The 19,804-nt window shown below is 33.4% G+C and overlaps 1 protein-coding gene across 4 annotated transcripts in view; it reads right to left on the minus strand.

Moving 5' to 3' along the window:
• LOC149773220 (Y+L amino acid transporter 2-like) overlaps positions 1 to 19,804 on the minus strand; it is a 72,626-nt gene that overhangs the window by 11,521 nt on the left and 41,301 nt on the right. For 3 of the 4 annotated variants that reach the window (XR_016417441.1, XR_016417440.1, XR_016417439.1), the window contains exons 9-10: positions 13,789 to 13,966; positions 7,122 to 7,241 (exon numbers count right to left, since the gene is read on the minus strand). Coding sequence is in view for 1 of the 4 variants with exons in the window: in XM_089946595.1 (XP_089802721.1) it covers positions 7,180 to 7,241; positions 13,789 to 13,966 (240 nt within the window). In the remaining 3 variants the exon portion in view is untranslated. Of the gene's footprint in view, positions 1 to 2,994; positions 7,242 to 13,788; positions 13,967 to 19,804 lie in introns of those variants that run through there. The other variant, XM_089946595.1, reaches the window with a different exon arrangement.

Genomic DNA, 19,804 nt, shown 5'->3' on the forward strand with positions numbered 1-19,804 from the left:
ACAATAATAAAGTGTTTAAATATAAATACAGACAAGTGAAAACAACTTTCTAAACTGTTTCCTTTATGCCATGATCTTCCCTTTAAATCAATTACTTTTGTGATGCTATTAGCACCTAAATATTAAACTAATACAATGCAGAAAAGACTGAGGACACATTTAGCAAACTGTAATTATGTCAATTTGTAAATCATAACTTCTTACAAAACAATTCACTGGAAGAAGGTGACAAAATACAAACATACATAACCACATATTTACTTATCACTTTAAATGGGAACACTCATGTTCACTACCGCATATCATACATAGCTTTAAAAAATGACCCAGGATGAATGAGACACTTTTCTAAGACAACTTGGAAAAATAAATAGGAACAGTACATGATATACATATATAATATAAATGTATAACATCAACCAAATATGGCATGATATATATATATATATATATATATATATATATATATATATATATATATATATATATATATATATATATATTAAAGAAGCATTATTGGGTTGGTGGGGTTTAACACAGCTTTTCATTGGCAGCCAGTATATTGGGCTGGAGGCTGATCCTGAGAAGACCCAAGGAATAACTGCCTACTCGCAGGAAGTAAAAGGGAGTGCCTGAGACCACTTGACAACCAAGTCCAATCTAAGCAAAAAGAAAGAAATTATCATGCTTCCTAAGTATTCAGAGGTCCATTTATGTCTGATCCTATTGAAGGATAAATCTTCATTTTCTTCAGATGCCGTGTCATGTATTCACTTTTACATTTATGTCCAATAATCTTCATTTCCTTCAGATCCCATGTCATGTATTCACTTTTATGTCCAATAATCATAATTTCCTTCAGATGTCATTTATTCACTTTTACATTTATGTCCAATAACCTTCATTTCCTTCAGATGCCATGCCATGTATTTATAGATACATTAATGTCTGATCATATTAAATGATAAATCTTCATTTTCTTTAGGTGCCAAGAACATCCACCTGAATATTACAATATGGTTACACAACAGATTTTGTAAAATAGACTGGTAGTGCATTATATTGCAATGATTCTCTACACTCTGAGCAGTCTGGAATTTTAAACAATTTTCTAATAGCATGAACCAATGAGCTCAGACTAAGTTTTTAAAACAAGGTAAATGGTAGATTTTGTATTACAGACTGCTCACATAGAAAGATAGTTCCTTCTGTTGTAACAGATGACAACAAATTTTATAGATAATTACCACTACTAAATAGTTTGTAAAAAATCAAAGTGAAAAATCTGTTCACTCCCATTTCTTTTCCTTTGTATGCAATATAAATTACACTTTGGCAAGATGCTACTAAACTGTTCTGTCAACAACTTTAATATGAAAATGTGAGAAGCACATCTAAAAACTATATTAAGAAAGCAATACAAACAAACCCTGGAGCTTTCACAAACCAAAACCGAAAAAGTTTTAAATGCTAATTGTATTTTAACACATCAAAAATTTTAAACACAAAACCTCCAAAATGAGTAAAACACAAGACAAAATATAAATACAAAATAAAAAAACATAATGCAGCTAAATATAAAATTGAATGATGAAATTATGATGCATTCAAAAGGTTGTCAATTACAAAATATGATGAAAGATGGCACTTCTAGCTCTTGTCATTTAATTTCTTATTGTTCAGAAAAATATCATTGTTGGTGTTGACTAAAGTAAATATTCCAAATTAATTCAGACTTTTCATGATAATTCACCAAGTTGTGGTAAAGACCACTGCAGTGAGAAACCATCTGTCTTCTGCAGCTAGATTTTCAAAGCAGAGATTTATTCATTATGTGGTCTTATGACTTGACAGGGAAGATTGCCTATCAGTGAGACCTTGATTTTTTGGCAGACAGGATGGTCTTACAGGATAGGTTCTACTATATTTTAACACATAATTGTTGCCAGTATATGATAGTTTAGATGTTTATACTTGAGTATAGTACAAATAAAAATGCAGTTCTATTAAAGCTGTAAATGAAACATACTCTCTGACCGGTCTAATGCCAAGGTTGCAACAGTAATATACACAGTATGCTGTTAATAATTTTCACATTGCGATGTCATACCTGGGTGTGACTAGTGTGTTAGAATGGGAATACTATTTTTTGCAATGCCTGTAAAGTTCAACTTGCAATGCCCATCAACAGAATAAATTATACATTTTCCATCAGCATGAAAAAATAAATAGGAACAGTACATGATATAAATATTCAATATCAATGTAAAAAATCAACAAAATTTGTATCAAAATTGTCTAGCAAAATAATCTGTATATAGATATTATTAAAAGTCATGTACGAATGTAATATAACATATTCATAATGTCGATCTTTAAAAATTTCTGTTCACTGACAAAGACATTGTCCCATCTATAAAATGTATAAATGCACATAAAAAATAAGATTTTTCCTCCATCAAAAGCAAAATGAGATTTACAAAAATGTTTAAAAAATCTGATTTAAATTATATTTTACACAAACTTGTGTAAATGTCAAGAAAAATACTGGATCAAACATTCTGCACAACGTTTTAAAACTCCTAATTTGTCACTATAAATAAAACTACAATAACTATAAGCAAATGTAAAATAATTAGTTAAATCAGGAAGAATGTTCATCAATAATGTAGTAAAATAAAATTTATTTCATAGCCTTGTCTACAATCAGCTCTGGATTACTGCAGTGATCTTCTAAATGTTAGATTTGAACATCCAACTTGGATTGGTCCATCTAGATACAGATACACACTAAATGGCCAGCATCAGGATTAACTAACTAATCAACAATGAAATAACTAAGTAAGCGTGCTTCATACATCAATCCATAAGTTATAAGCATGTTAGTATATATATATATATATATATACATACATATATATATATATATATATATATATATATATATATATATATATATATATATATATATATATATGTACTTGCGTGGTCAGAAGTGAGATGTGTGAGTGATCTCAAAAAACAAGAGCCTATGACCACTTGGTCACCAAGTCCCCTCTAAACAAGTATAACAAAATCATCCTGCATCGTATTTATTTAAGGATACATTTATTGCAGATATTATTGAAGGCAAATTTTCATTGCTTCTGATGCCATGCCATGTACTCTCAGGTACATTTATTAAACAGCAAATCTTATTTTGCCTCAGACGAAAATAAAATCCACTTACATATTACATGATCTGCAATAAGCTACTTTATATACTTTTTGTAAATTGGATCCAACTACAAAAACAAAATCCTTTACTTACTGTCATATAATGTAAAAGTAAATCATGGATATGTTGTTTGTTCTCATGAATATTTCTAACAAACTGCATGGATCCAGATCTGCAGGCACATTATGCAACAGTATATCTGGTTCTAAGCAGTTTGCAGTTGGACCCATCTTTTAAGTGAGTACATATGGTGAAATAAATAGATCATTCTATTTGTCAAATTTCAAAATATTAGCCTACAAAATGGTACACCTAGCAGACATGCTAGCTGATGGTTATTCCCAACAATTCTCTAATTATTTTCAGGATGACATTTAGCATTTGTTTGTTCAACATAGCATATAATTATAATATGGCAAAACTTCAAGTTAATTATTGATTTCAGATTATTTTGTGGGAAGGTTATTGTAATGCATCGTATAATTCAAAATGTTGAAAAGAACTTTAAGAAAAATACACTGCATGAATCAGGCTGCTTTTATTAAATATAATATGGGTAAAGAATTCAATATTTACTGAAGATTTGCTTTTCATCACTTTTGTAAGTGACAGTTTCACTACTTTTTTCTGCAGTGGATGTTATTCCTGATACCTACACAATTGTTAAATCAGTCACTATTCATAGGTGGGATGACGTTTAGTCTATTCTGGTTATACAACGAGATAACAAATGATAGAATGTGACTTTAATAGCTATTAAAACGTTTGAATTTAATTTTGAATCTAATTTATTTTCAGACTAAAAGTACATATCATAGCATACCTGAGATTATCTTCATAAAAGCAGAGCTTACATAATCAATATTTAGGATTATCTTGTCACAGATTATCTTCATAAATACAGAGCTTACATAATCAATATTTAGGATTATCTTGTCACAGATTATCTTCATAAATATGGAGCTTACATAATCAATATTTAAGATTATCTTGTCACAGATTATCTTCATAAATACGGAGCTTACATAATCAATATTTAGGATTATCTTGTCACAGAATATCTTCATAAAACAGAGCTTACATAATCAATATTTAGGATTATCTTGTCACAGATTATCTTCATAAATACAGAGCTTACATAATCAATATTTAGGATTATCTTGTCACAGATTATCTTCATAAATATGGAGCTTACATAATCAATATTTAAGATTATCTTGTCACAGATTATCTTCATAAATACGGAGCTTACATAATCAATATTTAGGATTATCTTGTCACAGAATATCTTCATAAAACAGAGCTTACATAATCAATATTTAAGATTATCTTGTCACTAAGAAAAGCAGTAGGTTCAAGGGGCAAAAGTGGCCCAGTGGTCAAAAGTACTCACCTTTACCAATCACTACCATCTCAACTCCCTCTGCATGGGTTTAAGTCTCCCACTCATCAAATGTGGGTATGTGAGAATGTTTGCAAGTAGCTTCCCATGGACTAATGGTTTTTGCCAGGATTTTCCCATGTTCTTCCTCTATCAGTTATGCTGCTCACCAGGTATAACCTACTGTGTGCTGAAAAATGATGTTAAACCAACAACAACAACAAGAAGAAGTAAGTTCACAAAATAGAATTAAATATATTGTTCAGCCTTATAAACTGGTTCATACTGCATATTCATACACTGAATTCCACTTCATTATTTATTATATAGTTTAACATATCAGTGCAAGGTTCATAACAGTTCTTAAAAAGCTTTATGGCAAAATAAAGTCGATAAATAAATACATTTGCGATAGACTGGAAGTGACTTAGTGAAGTCAGAACTATCTATATGATTATGGCAATATATGTAGCTGACACTACTGATGAAAATATTTCATTAATCCACCATGTCTGTAAAACTGCACAATGGCTTTGAATGCAATTCTGGTATATATTTTCCATTTGTTCTTTTATCATTCAGTGCAAAGCAAAATGAGACTTTGTTTTTGTTTATGATGGTTGCTCACAATACAAAGTGTACTACTGTTACAGGAACCAAATTAAAGCAGCTGATAGTTGTATCAGAAATATGATTACTAAAAGATCTCAACAGTAGCAGACTACATGGGTCCATGAGAACTAAATTAAGGTGGGCTTACTGTAGATTTGACAGTAAAGTTAAAAAATTTCACTAGTAGATTAAATTAACATCGAACATAAAAACACAAAAATTGAACCACACATAAAAGTATATAAAAGTGCAGAAACAAGCAAATTATAATTCAAAGGCAGAAAATATTAACCAATTAAAATGTTATGAAGTCCACATTCAGACTTGATGCTGTAGAATCTTTGATATCATCAAGGATGAATGTTTGTAAAATGTTGTAAAATGTAACTTTTTGAACAAATGCTATTTTTCATAAATCAAAGGTTCTGAACAGTAAAAATCACCTAATGTATAGGTGGGTATTTGTTTTCTTGCACAGCTCTACACTGAATGTCTACCTCCAAGTACTTCTCTTTCTGCCACTGGTGACTTAATTGGCCCTAATTCATAACTTTTAAACTGTTCTTAGACCCACCCTTCAAATATATACACTTTCTTGACATTACAAGAGGAATTAATCCATGCAGTCAACATGGATTCATGGCTCTGTATTTACACCTTAAGCAGAACAGTGGTGGCTCGATGAGTAAGGTGCTGTAGGTTTGAGTCCCACCTTCTGTAATCAGCCTGCATCAACTACAAGATTTCTCAAGAATTTTTTATATGGTTTCTTTATTTTTAGTAATTAAATATGGAAGTGCATCAGGAGAAAATCATATTGGGTTTGTTATATTATTCATTATTAAAAGCTAAAAAAAATATGCCATTTTCAATTTAAATTTAAAAAAAAAACTCTATCATAAAAATTGCAATGCATTTGACTAGAGGATTCCGATTTAAATAAAAACCCTCAATTATAAAAAATATCGTACTATGGAATTTCAACTTAAATAAAATCTCTGTCATGAAAAAATGAGTGAATATCACAATGTGCCATGCAGCTCAAAATTTGTGACAAAAGAGATTATGCAAATCAATATCCAAAGGCACACAAAATATCTAAACTCTTTGATAAAAAACTATTTTAGCTTTTGCTTTCATAGATTGAGCCAACTTTTTTTCTGATTAAAACTCCTCTCAAAGTTTGCATTCTGATCATTTGTAATCTATGACATGATAATTACATGAAGCCAACAGTTTTTAAACAGGTTATATTTTTAGGTATAAGACTGAAATAGTGACTTTAAATTATATTCCACATACATTTTTTCTGACAGGCACAATGTTTTATTATTTCTGTACTCAAGCTGAGAAAATTTTACGTAAGCTGGTCCTGGTGTTTGCTTACAACTGATACTAACTCAATTCTACATCATGAGGAAATCATTTCAAGTAACACAACATGAGACATATTAGTACTATATCTCACTTCTGAATACCTCCACACAAAAAAATTCTTCCACAGAACCAAGCACCTAAATCCACACCATAAAGGAATATTTCAATGACTTATAAATACTTTACCATGAAATTTTAAGGTTGACTACCAAAATATAATGTTGCTAACAGAAATGTAATGCCCATGTCATACGATACTTATTCAAGTGAGATAAATACCGTGCATTTATGTTATAGTTATTAGTTTATGTATTTGTCTGAGAAAAGCAGAGCCACTTTTAGTACTGGTAAAAACCAACTATAATATAGTGACTTCTGCTATATGGATGTAAAAAAATGCATTAAAAATGTGGCTGCCTTATAAAGATATCTTTCATAGAGGTGGTTGTTATATGTAGGTTAATTATAAACAAAATGTATTATGATGGGACATGGAAAATATGGCTGTCGTATGAAGATAGCTAGCTGTCATACAGAGGGGACTGTTAGAGCTGGATTGGCTTTACTATGGTTGTTCTCAGTTCCAAATCAATTATACCACATCATCAGGTACCACAACAAGCAGTAACTTCTGTACCAGTATTGTGAGTTTGCCTGTAAAAAAATAACAAGAATGTTACTAATTAGCAAAACCAAGTTACACCTTGAATTTAAGTTGCTGCTAATTTTAGTAAGGTCATAAAGTCTGTTACTATTTTAGTAATTAAAACTACTTTTGGTAGAACAGAATATGCAATATGCCATAAGTCCAAAATTTAACAAACTTTTCTTAAAAAAATAAATTGCAAGAAATGAATAATAAAGTAGCATGTCTGACAGAAAACTTCAAAATTGTAGTAAGTTTGAAAGTAAATAATTTTGGCACATAAGTTGCCATAAATGTGGATAAACAATTTTCAATTTGCCTTTTACTTTCAAATTAACTCTCAATGAGAAATGCTTTCAAGTTGTTCCCTTGTACAGTTTAGACCCTTCCATCTTTACCTTTCATCATCCAAGATTCCTGAAGCACCTTATCTAGGCATTAACATGTAAACACCACCTGGAGTTAAAGCATAGAAGCTTGCAACACTTTCAGAGTTATGTCCCTTTTCACACTTTTACAGACAAAACTTGCACACAGCAAGTAAGGGGTTCCAGTGATAAGCTGTGAAGATGGACAAACTCGCCAGCTACAGACAATACCTGCTCATCTACTGCTTTAGATGTTTTGCTTCTTGCTTCACAGAGACATAATTGCAAATAATAAGAATCTAAAAAAGCTCCAATATATTTCGCGTGTTTTCTGGTCATATAGTGAAGGGGTTATTTTAAGAAGAAAAATCTCTGACAATATAATCCAAAGTCAATAAAAGTACTTTGCCTAATAATGTATAGAAATATACAAAAGCAATTCTACAAATACTAATACTTCGGAAAAGAAGTGTATAAGTACAGTATAATGCGTTATAGAATGCTACCTGGCATAGGAAGATAACAATTAGTGAAAAGTATTTAGCAAAAAACCCAAGTGGGCCTGAGATCACTCACCTGGATGACATCTCTCTGAAAGCCAAATGCAAGGGTAGATAACCAAATCACCTTGATTAGTATGATGCTTTCTCATGCTGAATGTTTGGGTTTTTTAAAACTTTTATTTTATGATTTTTTTTTGGTAATTTACAGACATATCCAACAGCGGATCAGCATTTTTTGTGCAAACTTACAAAGCCTTATATACCAGGATCCTTACCGTGTAATTTTGTCAATTTCTTCTGACCGGTTTTTGACAAGTCATTTAAATCTATTTTAATTTTCAGTAACAGCAGCCATATTAAATGATGTCTCAGCAATGTAAGTGCAAAACAAAGAGCCAAGATACCTTCTGTCAAATTTGGCCAAATTCTAATAAGAAGTCAATTTTAAGTTTCTTTTCACTTTTTTCCAGTGATGGCAGATACGCATCATTACTACAAACTTCAAATACATTATTCCATGGATGCTTTCTGTCATGTTTGGTCAAATGATACTCATCAGCTTCTAAATAGTTGTACAAAGTTTCTTTTCTTTATTTAGTAATAGCTGCCATATTTTATACATCATCATCTTTGGTACAAATGTATCTCTGACATTTAGTCAAATTCTAATAAGCAGTTTCTATTAAAGTAATTTCAAGGTGCTCTATTTTCACTAATAGCAAACAAATTTTGATGATGAATCAGCATCATTTTGAAAAGATTAAAAGGGTTTCAATGCAGGACACTATTAAATTTGGTTAATTATATCCACCCATTTCTGAAAAGTCATTTAAAGTTTGTTTTAAATTGAAGTAAGTAACCATGGCCAAATTTTAAAGTATATTGTCATCATTTGCATAAAATTTTAAGGTTTTCATGCCAGGTTGCTTTCAAATAAGATTAAAGTCAGTACATTAGATTATTAGAAGTAATTGAAAGTCTTTATGTAATTTTACTAATAACAGCCATATTTAGTAGTAAATCAGCATTATTTATGGAAACATCTAAGAGTCTTCATACCAGGAATGTTTTCCTTCAGATTCAGTCAAATTCTGTTCAGCAGCTTTAGTCAGGTCATTGCTTAAAGTTAGTTCGTATTTTTAGTAACAACAGCTACATTTGATGTTCCAATGCTTTCTGACAAATTTGGTCAAATGATTGTCAGCAATTTTTCAGACGATATGGTTTCGAGGTTTTTCTTCTCTTAGTAATGGTGACCATATATTTGATGGCAGATCAGCATCATAGGAACCAATTACAGAGGCCTTCATTCCCACATGCTTTCTGACAAATTCAATAAAATTCTATACAGCTGTTGTTGATTTTGAGAAGTAATTTCAAGCTTTGGCAACAGTGGAACTATTCAATGGTGAATCAGCCTCACCTGTATCAATTTGAAAGATCTTCATATCAGGACACTTTGGTCAAATTCAATCAAATTCAAAAAAGTAGTCATTTAAAGACTTTTATATTTGTAGGAAATGTCAGCATGTTTAAACCCTAGTTTGGTAAATTACCTTTCATTATTAGCAGGAGTATGTGCCTTGAAATTGCTTAGTGATGTGCATGACTTTAAAAAGAAAACAAGAGACCCAATACTGATATTGCTCACCAGGATTACTTAACAGCATACCATTTCACTAAACAGGCTCAGCATTGTAAGAACATTTTACACTGTGTAAATAGCACCTATTTTACTAGCCAGATATTTCATACATAGCCTCTTGTTTATAATTCTTGTCATCCAAGATCTTGATGACATAAACCAATCCACAACTTATTTTCTTTTGAAAACTGGTTAAGAACTAAAGCCTATAGATATTAATAGGTGACAGACTCAGTCAACATATCACATTAATATGCACAAATCTCTCTTAATATAACCTACAACAAATTTAATATACATTTGTTTGACAAGTCGGTGCAAAATATTATCTAAAATTGGTCTCTGGCAAAGTGATCACAATCTTGGTTAATCAGATACAAGATTACCATGTACATAATTAAAGGTATCCATCATTTTGATAATATTAGACTATGTAACAATTTTGATCAAAATTTCACCAGAATCATAGTTTATAGGGTGTTGACAACTAATGCCAAAATTATACAGTGATTTTTACAGGATTTAACTGCAGCTATAAACTTGACCTCTAAAACAGAGCAGGAGAAAAAATATCACAAGGTCGTATAAATCTTACAATTTATGCTTAAACATCTGACATTTCTCTTTGACCTTTCAATGCTACCAGTACTCATTTAATGTTGAATTTTCATCAGAATCACCCTTCAGCTACTTTATCATTATTTAATGTACATGTTTTAAAAGTTAATCTGTTTCTGATTACAGTGTGCAGTTAGCAGAGAAACTCTTCTCACAAACTTAAGTCTGGGGATGCATTTGCATTACTAGCTTGAATAAATCCTTATAGTTGCACTACATATGCATCCTATTTCCTGAGAATCTAAAACATTCCATTTGTTGACAGGTTCCAGGAGATATGTATTTATAAAGTATTAACAGTCTCAAGAGTTATCAAGAATATGTTCAATATCCTGGCATAAGGAACTTAGGAACTTAAAAAATATTCTGTTATCACCTTACAACCTGACTTTGTCATGAACATACCTAAATATACTTCAAGTCAAGGTGCTCAGGCAATGTGAAAGACACATGGAAAAAGTGGTCAGACAAACAAAAATTCTTTTTTGACCAACACTAAAACAGATAACCTTACAGAACATTAGCAAACTTTGTTCATATTATTTACACATTACAGAGTTGATTTGCAAAAGTTCAGGTTTCATTGTGCATTGTTTGCACACTTTCATCGCGTGTACTTTGCTCTTAACCATGCTAAACAATGATCTCATGACCTGTACTTTGCTCTTAACCATGCTAAACAATGATCTCATGGCCTATACTTTGCTCTTAACCATGCTAAACAATGATCTCATGGCCTGTACTTTGCTCTTAACAATGCTAAACAATGATCTCATGGCCTGTACTTTGCTCTTAACCATGCTAAACAACGATCTAGATAATATAGGCCCTTTTACCAAGTTAGCACACAATGTTTTCACAAACAGTGTCTCTAGAGTGATTATGAAAACCTCAGCCAATCAGATACAAGATCACCCCATCTATATGCAAGGCAAACATCATCCATCTTGATATTATTAGTAGAAAGGTTGATTAATGTTGGGTATGAAATAGTCTCTTTAGATTTAAGAGACTTGGCTAATCAAGTGCAAGATAAACTCATTAATATGTATTGATCTGCTCATAATAAAACTCAATGTATCAGAAACATAGTTGCTACAGTCTTGAAAAATACTAACAATGAGATGCAAAATTACCTGAATAATATGCATGCATCTCTATCAACATTAATTCAGGATCTGATAATTTAAGCCTATTTGCCAAGTTTGATCTCTACAGTGCTAACAAGCACATTTAAAGGCATCCAATATCATATTAATAATATACATATGTCATGCTCAAAGTTGTTATTCACATATGGTCATACAAACAAAGCCTATTTTCATTGTTTATCTGAAAATGGATTGAAAATAGTTTATAGAATGTTAAAATGTACAAGCAATCACATGCAATATCAACTTATTTTTAACTGTGGATCCAATATATCATTAAACTCATGTGAGGTCTTTATACTATAAGGCTATATATCAAGTTCATACAAATCACAAAAATATTGCTTTCAGAGTGGTAGGAAGTTGAGTAAAATGTTACAACTCTATGGTATTAAATTAAGTAACAGAAAAATGCAAAAAGCAACAAACATTTTGCAAATAAAAGATATTTCTTTAGAATACAAAGTGACAGTTTAAAAGAACTTCCAGTATTGTGAATTAAATTCCAAAAGAGTAATAAAAGTTATATTACAAGTTCAAAAGTGTAGAGTATTTCAAATAAATTCCAGTGGTGTTTTGAATGAATTCTGATATTGAATGTGCTAATGTACCTATAGCCTGAAATAGTGTTGATGTGCTAACAGTCATGGTGCATCACAATGATATAATCCCAGATGTCACTTAATAAATTCATAATAATCCTTAGAGAGTGATTTGGTCTGAAGGTATTAATGAGCACTTTGCAATTCCAATGAACAAATTAATTAAAAATTAAATCTGAACACAAATGAAGTTAAAGATAGGAATAATAATTCTAATTAAACAACCTTAATCTAAACACCTAAGACATAGCAAGAGCACCAGATACTTTGATAAAATTTGGTCAAAGTTTGTACAGAAGTTAAAGGTTTTTATATTTGTAGTAAAAGTGGCCATTTTAAAATCTAGTTTGGTAGATTACATCTCATCCTTAGCAGGATTCTGTGCTTTGACATTGCAGGACAAAGGCCAAAAGTTCATGTCTAGAACATTCTAGGTTGTACACAAGATCAGGAATTCCCAAGTGGAAAACAAATGTCTTAAACTCAGATCCAAGCAAGCATGTTTACCTACAACTAAATTACCTTTAAAAAAAAATCTGCAATCATAGACAAAAATTGGTTTTGCAACATGTCATTTACAAAAATGCCCCTTACCGTCTTGAATCATGGACAAAGGTCAGTCACACAATACAAAACACAAATGATTGTTAGAACACAACATTATTATCAGTGGATCTCACCCATTGTCAAAATAATCCATAATGATTATTACATAAGCCAATATTCCAAGTCTAATCAAAATCAGATCAGTAACCTAGCTTCCAGAGTGGTAACAAGCTCAGCCAGCAAGATGCAAGAGCTAAAGTTAAATACATTCCTAATTATAGTCTAGTGCTGGGCTAAGACCTTAACGAAATGCACTGATATTCCAAAAATTACCAAAAGTAAATCAGAAATAAAATTTCTAGACTGCTAAAAAAATCAGCAATTAGATGCAAGATCACCTAATTAATAAAGCTGGATATAGGTCTTCTCGAAATCATTGAATATCTTGATTATAAATGCTTATATTCTGAGTTCAATTAAACTTGAATCATTAGATTGGAAATTTGTCTTCCAGAGTGGCAGTATTCTTAGCAGTCAAGTGCATGACCACCTCATTAATATGTGTGGAACTAGCTCATTGCCAATCTCATCTGAGATCTTGATAATGCAAAACCATATTCCAAGCATAAGCAAAATCGGATCAGAAATATGGCCTCCAGATTGTTAAAAAGCATTTGCTCTTGGATGGACAAAGGATGGCTGCAGGACCATGCCATAAGCTCAAGTGACATCATCAACAGATGAGCTACAAAAAGCTTAGTGCTGTAGACAGTGACACAGACATCTGTGAGACATGAAATACATGCAACCTGGTGTTAAGCTGTGAATAGCATTTAGCATCCAAAACACAAACTAGCTCATTACTTTTAAAATTTTAGGCACTTTGTAATAATGCCCTAAAGTGAATGCAGTGACTGATGTAGTAATTATATGACCTTTAAATTATTTTAACTCATAATTGTAACATTAATTAGAAAAATTGGAATAAAACCTGCACTGAAAATTATGCCACAGAAAAAAGTATACAGTTGTTTCAATTCACAAAATGTTAAAAAATTTCCAACAATCTTTTGATGAGAGCAAAATATAACATCATGCAACATATTAATTCTCTACACTTACTCATCTTTTCCTGGACAAACTTGGGCTTGGACTTCCATTTAGCTGCCATTAAGTAAAGAACAACTCCAGCTGCCAGCAGTCCCAAGGCCAAGAAACTTTCATTGGGCTTCTGAACAAAGGTCAGGACAACTATTAAGATACTGACCAGGCAAAGGAAGATTGGTAGAACAATGGGAAGCTGTGATGAAGAAAATAACATTAATGTGTCAGGTTTTACATTAATATATGAAATATACACACAAATAAAACTAACAAGCAAATGCATTGAATCCTTGTCTTCAGACTAAAGTGGTGAGGTCATATAGAGTGTACAGTGATGAAATCTGTAAGTGACAGAAGTTCAGAGCAATTGAGCAGATTCAGAGAGTAACCAGATTTCATTGTTTAAAGGTGAAAAGAGGGAATGTGCTGAAAAGGGGGAATATTGTTCATGACCTTGGTGTTAATATTAAAACCTTGAACACTAGACACTATATGCCATTAAATAAGTAAGTATAACAAGGTTAATAAAACATTTACCATATACAGCAGATTTTCAGATACATTTCAAAAACAAAAGAAGAAACTTGAATTTAAAGACATGATGCCCAAATTGTGAAAAGCAACAAATCTTCTTGTGACAATATAAAAGTATGCCAGATTCAAACATTTCTCTTAAACAGTTTGTGGCCTATGTTGCAAAAGATAAAATGAAACTAAAGTCAAAATATTAACTAGCGACCATGACTATGATGACAAGACCCATTAATATTATTGTGTAAGACACACAAGTTTATAATGTTTCATCTCTTATCACAAACAGGGAATATATAGGAAAACATTATGAAAAAGGAAATATCAAAACCCTTGACATTGAAGACACAACCCACAATGGAAACACCTGTATGTGACATATATTTAAATCAATATTCCTTCCTTAATCTCAAATAGTCCTGAAGTTAAAGAGTTGGAAAGGAAGGGTGGCTGCTCATTTGAAATACCAAATAGTCTCAAAATTGGTCCCCTAGTGTGGTTCAAAACACTCATGAGGGCCTCTGGTGACTGAGTGGTGTAAGGCATTTGCATTTACATATCACGCGAACATCTCACCTCTGTCCATGTGAGTGCATGTTTTTGCTTGACCAGAAAGCCTACCAGTAGCATCCCATGGGTCAAGATTTTTCCTAGACTTTTCCATGTTCTTCATAGACCAAATAAACTGGTTGCCATCATCTACCAAGTGGTAATAAATGGCACTAAACCCCACAAAATCAAAATCAACCATAATACTAATAATGATATACACGTATGGCAAGTTTCATTTCTTAATCCCTAAAGGCTCCCAAGTTTAAACTGGACAGGAAAAAGTGACGGAAAAAATATAAACATAAAAAAGTGCAAGATACCATAGATGTTAATGAGAGGAAATGACCAATATGTTAATTGCCTGAACGTTATGGGAATATGTGAAAGAAAATTTAAAATATTGGGCTGTGACCTTGGCTTTAAAGTTAAGGCCATTAATATTATACACCATATGCCTGTTAATGATGAAGGAATAGAAATTTCATCTCTTAATTTGAAAAGGCTTGAAAGATATTAAACAAAACGAAAGCTTGCAAAATATGACATAGTGCACAATGACCTTCACCTGGAAATACCATTCTCACTGTCACTGCAAAACACTTAAAAGATTATATATGAGTATACTAAGTTTTATCCCTTAATCTCAATGAGTTTAGAAAATTATAGAGCAGAAGTTGTAGACTATTGAGCAGTGACTTTGACCTTGAAGATCTCCAGAATCACCTTACCATGAGCTACAAGTATGAAACATTTCAACTCTAATCTGATACAGCTTTACAATTATGAAGCTGAAATAAAAGTGTGATGGATGCACAAATGGACTAATGAATGAAAAGACAGACAAAAGGATGGACAGATTGACAGGGAGAAACACGAATACCATGTTACCTGTATTTTGCAAAAAGGTGGGGGATATCTGCTCAGATGACAGAGATATCTCAAGCAATAAGATATATAATGAGTTCATATTTGGTGGTTTGGGGAAAACCAATACAGCCTTTTGTGAGCTAAAACTAATGTTAATTATGTAATACGTACATCCTACTAATACATTACTTCCCTTTTAGGGGTCCCGAGTGGCCGAATGGTGTAAAGCACTCTCTATCACGGATCACTGCCCATGTCACCTTTGTCTGCGTAGGTTCAAGTCTCAGACTCGGCCAATGTGGATATGTGAGAAAGCTTGCCAATAGCTTCTCTTGGGTCATTGGTTCTTTCCGGGGTTTTCCCAGGTTCTTCCTCCACCATTAATGCTGGCCCCCATGTAGAGCCTATCTTGTGCTGAAAATGGCATTAAACCCTATAACAACAACAACAACTTCCCTTTTATGGAACTCCTAGTCCCAAGTACAAGCTGATTATTTGTATTGGATGGACAGAATTGAAAAGATCACGAGTCCATTCTGACTCCTAATAGCCAACATATAGAATATCTTCTTTCTCTGACTTGGTCCTAGATTTTAGAACTTTAGAGTAGGGTGGAAGAAGGTAATCTTTGTAATAGTGGCATGTATGTATTTCATAATCCCAATTTGTTTAACCCACCAGCACCACCGCCAAAAATAAAGAACAACATTTTACAGCAATAATACATTATCTACTCTTATTAGCTTGCTGAGTATACCAGGTAACAATTAAGTAGGTTGATAACTTCAACAATTCTGCTATAGAAAATAATTGTATTTCCCCTTACAGTAGGAGTCTAACGTTGGTTGTCAAGTTGATATCTAATGCTTGGCACATTGCCATGTAGCTATCCTGACAGTGAGGACAATCCACCTGGAAATTATTCTTCTGTCATCTTAGAGGAACCCTTTAGAGGTAGAAATGACAAGTGTGACCAATGTTCCCTCCAAAGGAAGCCAAATAAAACCTTATGGCAAAGAAGCATATCTTGTATATCGCTAGCACAGATACGAATGGGTCTGGTGATATCAGTAGGAAGTGATCCTACTGAATGTAGATGATTCTTTGCCAGAAACTCAGGTTGGCAGAGACAAGAAACCAAATCATAACTACCAATTACACTGTAAAAAAGACTTCTGCCACTGAAAAAGCAGAAATTTCACTCCTCGCTGAAGCAAAAGAGTGCATAAAACAGTCCTATTAATTGTTCAAGATGAGCAGCGTGAAGGTGGAGACTGTGGTCTGTAATGGAGGAACAAACCACTGTGCTGGGAAAGCAGAACCCTCCTCAATGATAATCTCATGGGCTCATCTACCAACCGGTCGAGTACATCATTGAAGCCTGTCCGTTGAAGCAACAGGAGGAGACAAGGGTGAGATAAAAGTGGAGGTCCTGGCATGGTAGAGCACCTGTAGAATTAATTTTAAAGTTCGGAAAGCACACATGTTCAGATGATCCCACTGAGAAAGTCCATCGCCCAGGTCCACTCATCTCTAAGACATAAAAGAGAACATGCTGTTTAATCATGTAGTGAACAAGTCCACCAATGGTCTCCCTACAGTTAGAAAAGTGACTAAGATGCTAACAGATGCAGAAGCCATTCTGTAAAAACAGACAGTTCAACAAGATATTCCCCTTACACTAAATATGACATGGAGCATATCTACTCTGATGCCGCCCATAGGAGGAGGTTCCAGACTTCCCTTCTTTGATAAAAAGCATATGTGTTTCCCTGATACTTTGGATACGCTACTACTGAACTGAGAAGAATCTGATGACTATTGTCAGTGGCCTCTCCGGTAGCCTCAACTAGCCAATGAAAGATAAGAAGGAGTTTTAAACTCAGGCTGCTTGTGACAACACTGAGGCTGAACAAGGTTATGCTTGCATGAAGAATGCAGGATTAGGTCCCATAGGTTAGTCAGGGTGAGTGAACTTCTTTCCCTGTTTTGATGTATATTCTGCAGCTTCTACTTCTAGTAATCTGTGTTCCAGGTCCCTCGGATACTATGATACGATGGTGGGAAAAAAAGCCTTCAGGGCAAAGATTCGCTCCAAGAGGTGTTGACCTTATAAGGCTCTTTCAGCGATCCCACATGACCTTAAGCATCTCCAAGGTGGTGTCAGTGCAGATGTGAAGAAGCTCCACTAAATGTTCTACTGACATGGTACATGATATGATACCTTATCTATGGCTTCCTGGAAGCCCTGATGCCCATAGAAAAAACAAATTGGCATGCAAGATGATAGTCATTGGAGTGCAAGATTTTACCAAAAGGCAAGGCCAGGCCACATCTTATATACCCTATCATTACACCAGAGTTCATTGAGGACTTAAGGGACCAGACCGGTAAAATAAGCTAGATTGCTGAAGTTTAGAAGCCAGTGGCAGGAGGGTAGATATATGGGGGACAGACAAACCCTGCTTCTAATTCCTGGCTTTGGAAAGCATCTGTGTATCCTTTTGGGCCATTGCTGAGTATGAGAGCAGCAGAAGATCTGAAAGAGAGAAGGTCTATAAAGTTCTCCAGACTGGAGAGAATCTTGTTGTCACCAGCACCAGACGGATTTGGACACAAGTTTGGGGAAATGGGATGGTAAACTTCATTCACCATCTTAATCAATGTCCAAACTTCCAACTCTTCCAACACCTCACCTGACAGGAGAGAAAAAGCCAAGTAACTAATGAAGGGTACAACCTAACTGCCTTTCCCAAGGTAATAAAAGGTAACATGGGAAAGGGATGGTGGATGGGCTTGGTCCGATCTTGTCCCCGTACAGAAAATGAAAACCAGTACATACTGACCGGTGCTTGCTCAGTGTCTGACCAAAAACACACTTATCCAGTCGAAATTACTGCTACTCCCTCTCAGTCAGGGGTGATTTGCTTATCTCTGTGACTGGGACACTAGAAAAGATATTTCGAGGGCGCTGCTCGTCCCAAACCGGGAGCCATGACTCTCTCTCTCTCTCTCTCTCTCTCTGATGTTTCCCACAATTAGGAGGGAACAAATATATCAATCCCTGACTGGCATTGAGGGCATCATGACAATTATGAGGGATCATTGACCTTAAGGTGATTTCCAAATCAGGGAGTTTTGCCTGTTTTGATTAACTGGAAAAGAGTTGTTTGGTTACTGTGCGGTTATATAGCACCACTAAGAGATTAAATTTAAGTATCATAAACTTATTTTTCCAGTGAGAGATAAAATTGAAAATACACAATGATGAGATGATAAGGATAATATATAAGGTTCGCTGGATAATGTAAATGATGCTTATATAGGGTAATTAGATAAAAAAATAGATAAATTTTGTTGACTAAAATTACACATGTTGGTTAAAATTATTCAAGGGAAATAGGGTTGTACACAACCTATTTTAGAAGAAATTTAAAATACAAGACACAATTACCATATCAGAAAGTTCCTTCATGTCCTGAACATTGCAGTAATGATCGCATCTCAGATGAAGATCGAAATAATCTATCATAACATGTTTCACGGTGAAGGATCATTGTAAGAAATGCACTCAGGTGATCTTCACCATTTAATATGTTGGAGAGGGTCATATATGTACAGCTGATTTTATTCTTGCCATGATCGTCCTGTATGGTTCTGTAGGAAGGACTCTGTTCACCTAAGCAGGGTTTGATTAAACTGAGCATGTTATTGACAGCAACGTCCATGAGGCCCACCACTTACTATGTAAGGATTTTTATACCAGGTTTAAAATCAGTATACGGTATCTAAATTCAGATGGTTGTAGAGATATGGCTATACTGGCAGAACCAGAAACTTCTGCTCTTTTATTATCTTGAATAATGTTAATAAAACGGAAATGTCGTTGCTTCAATATCTGATTTGAATTACTTTCCTATTTTGCATGAGATTTGTAGCTCTGTTTGCATGTTGAGCTTATTCTTAACATCATAACCAAGAAATAGTATGTGTTATATCGAACATACGATTATTTCATGATGATCCTGAGCCTTGCCATATATGGGATTAGGAGAATGGTGGAAAATAGATTATCCGGACAAAG

This window comes from Sinohyriopsis cumingii, unplaced genomic scaffold, assembly GCF_028554795.1.
Source record: "Sinohyriopsis cumingii isolate HCF-2022 unplaced genomic scaffold, ASM2855479v2 utg000810l, whole genome shotgun sequence".
Lineage (NCBI taxonomy): Eukaryota > Metazoa > Mollusca > Bivalvia > Unionida > Unionidae > Sinohyriopsis > Sinohyriopsis cumingii.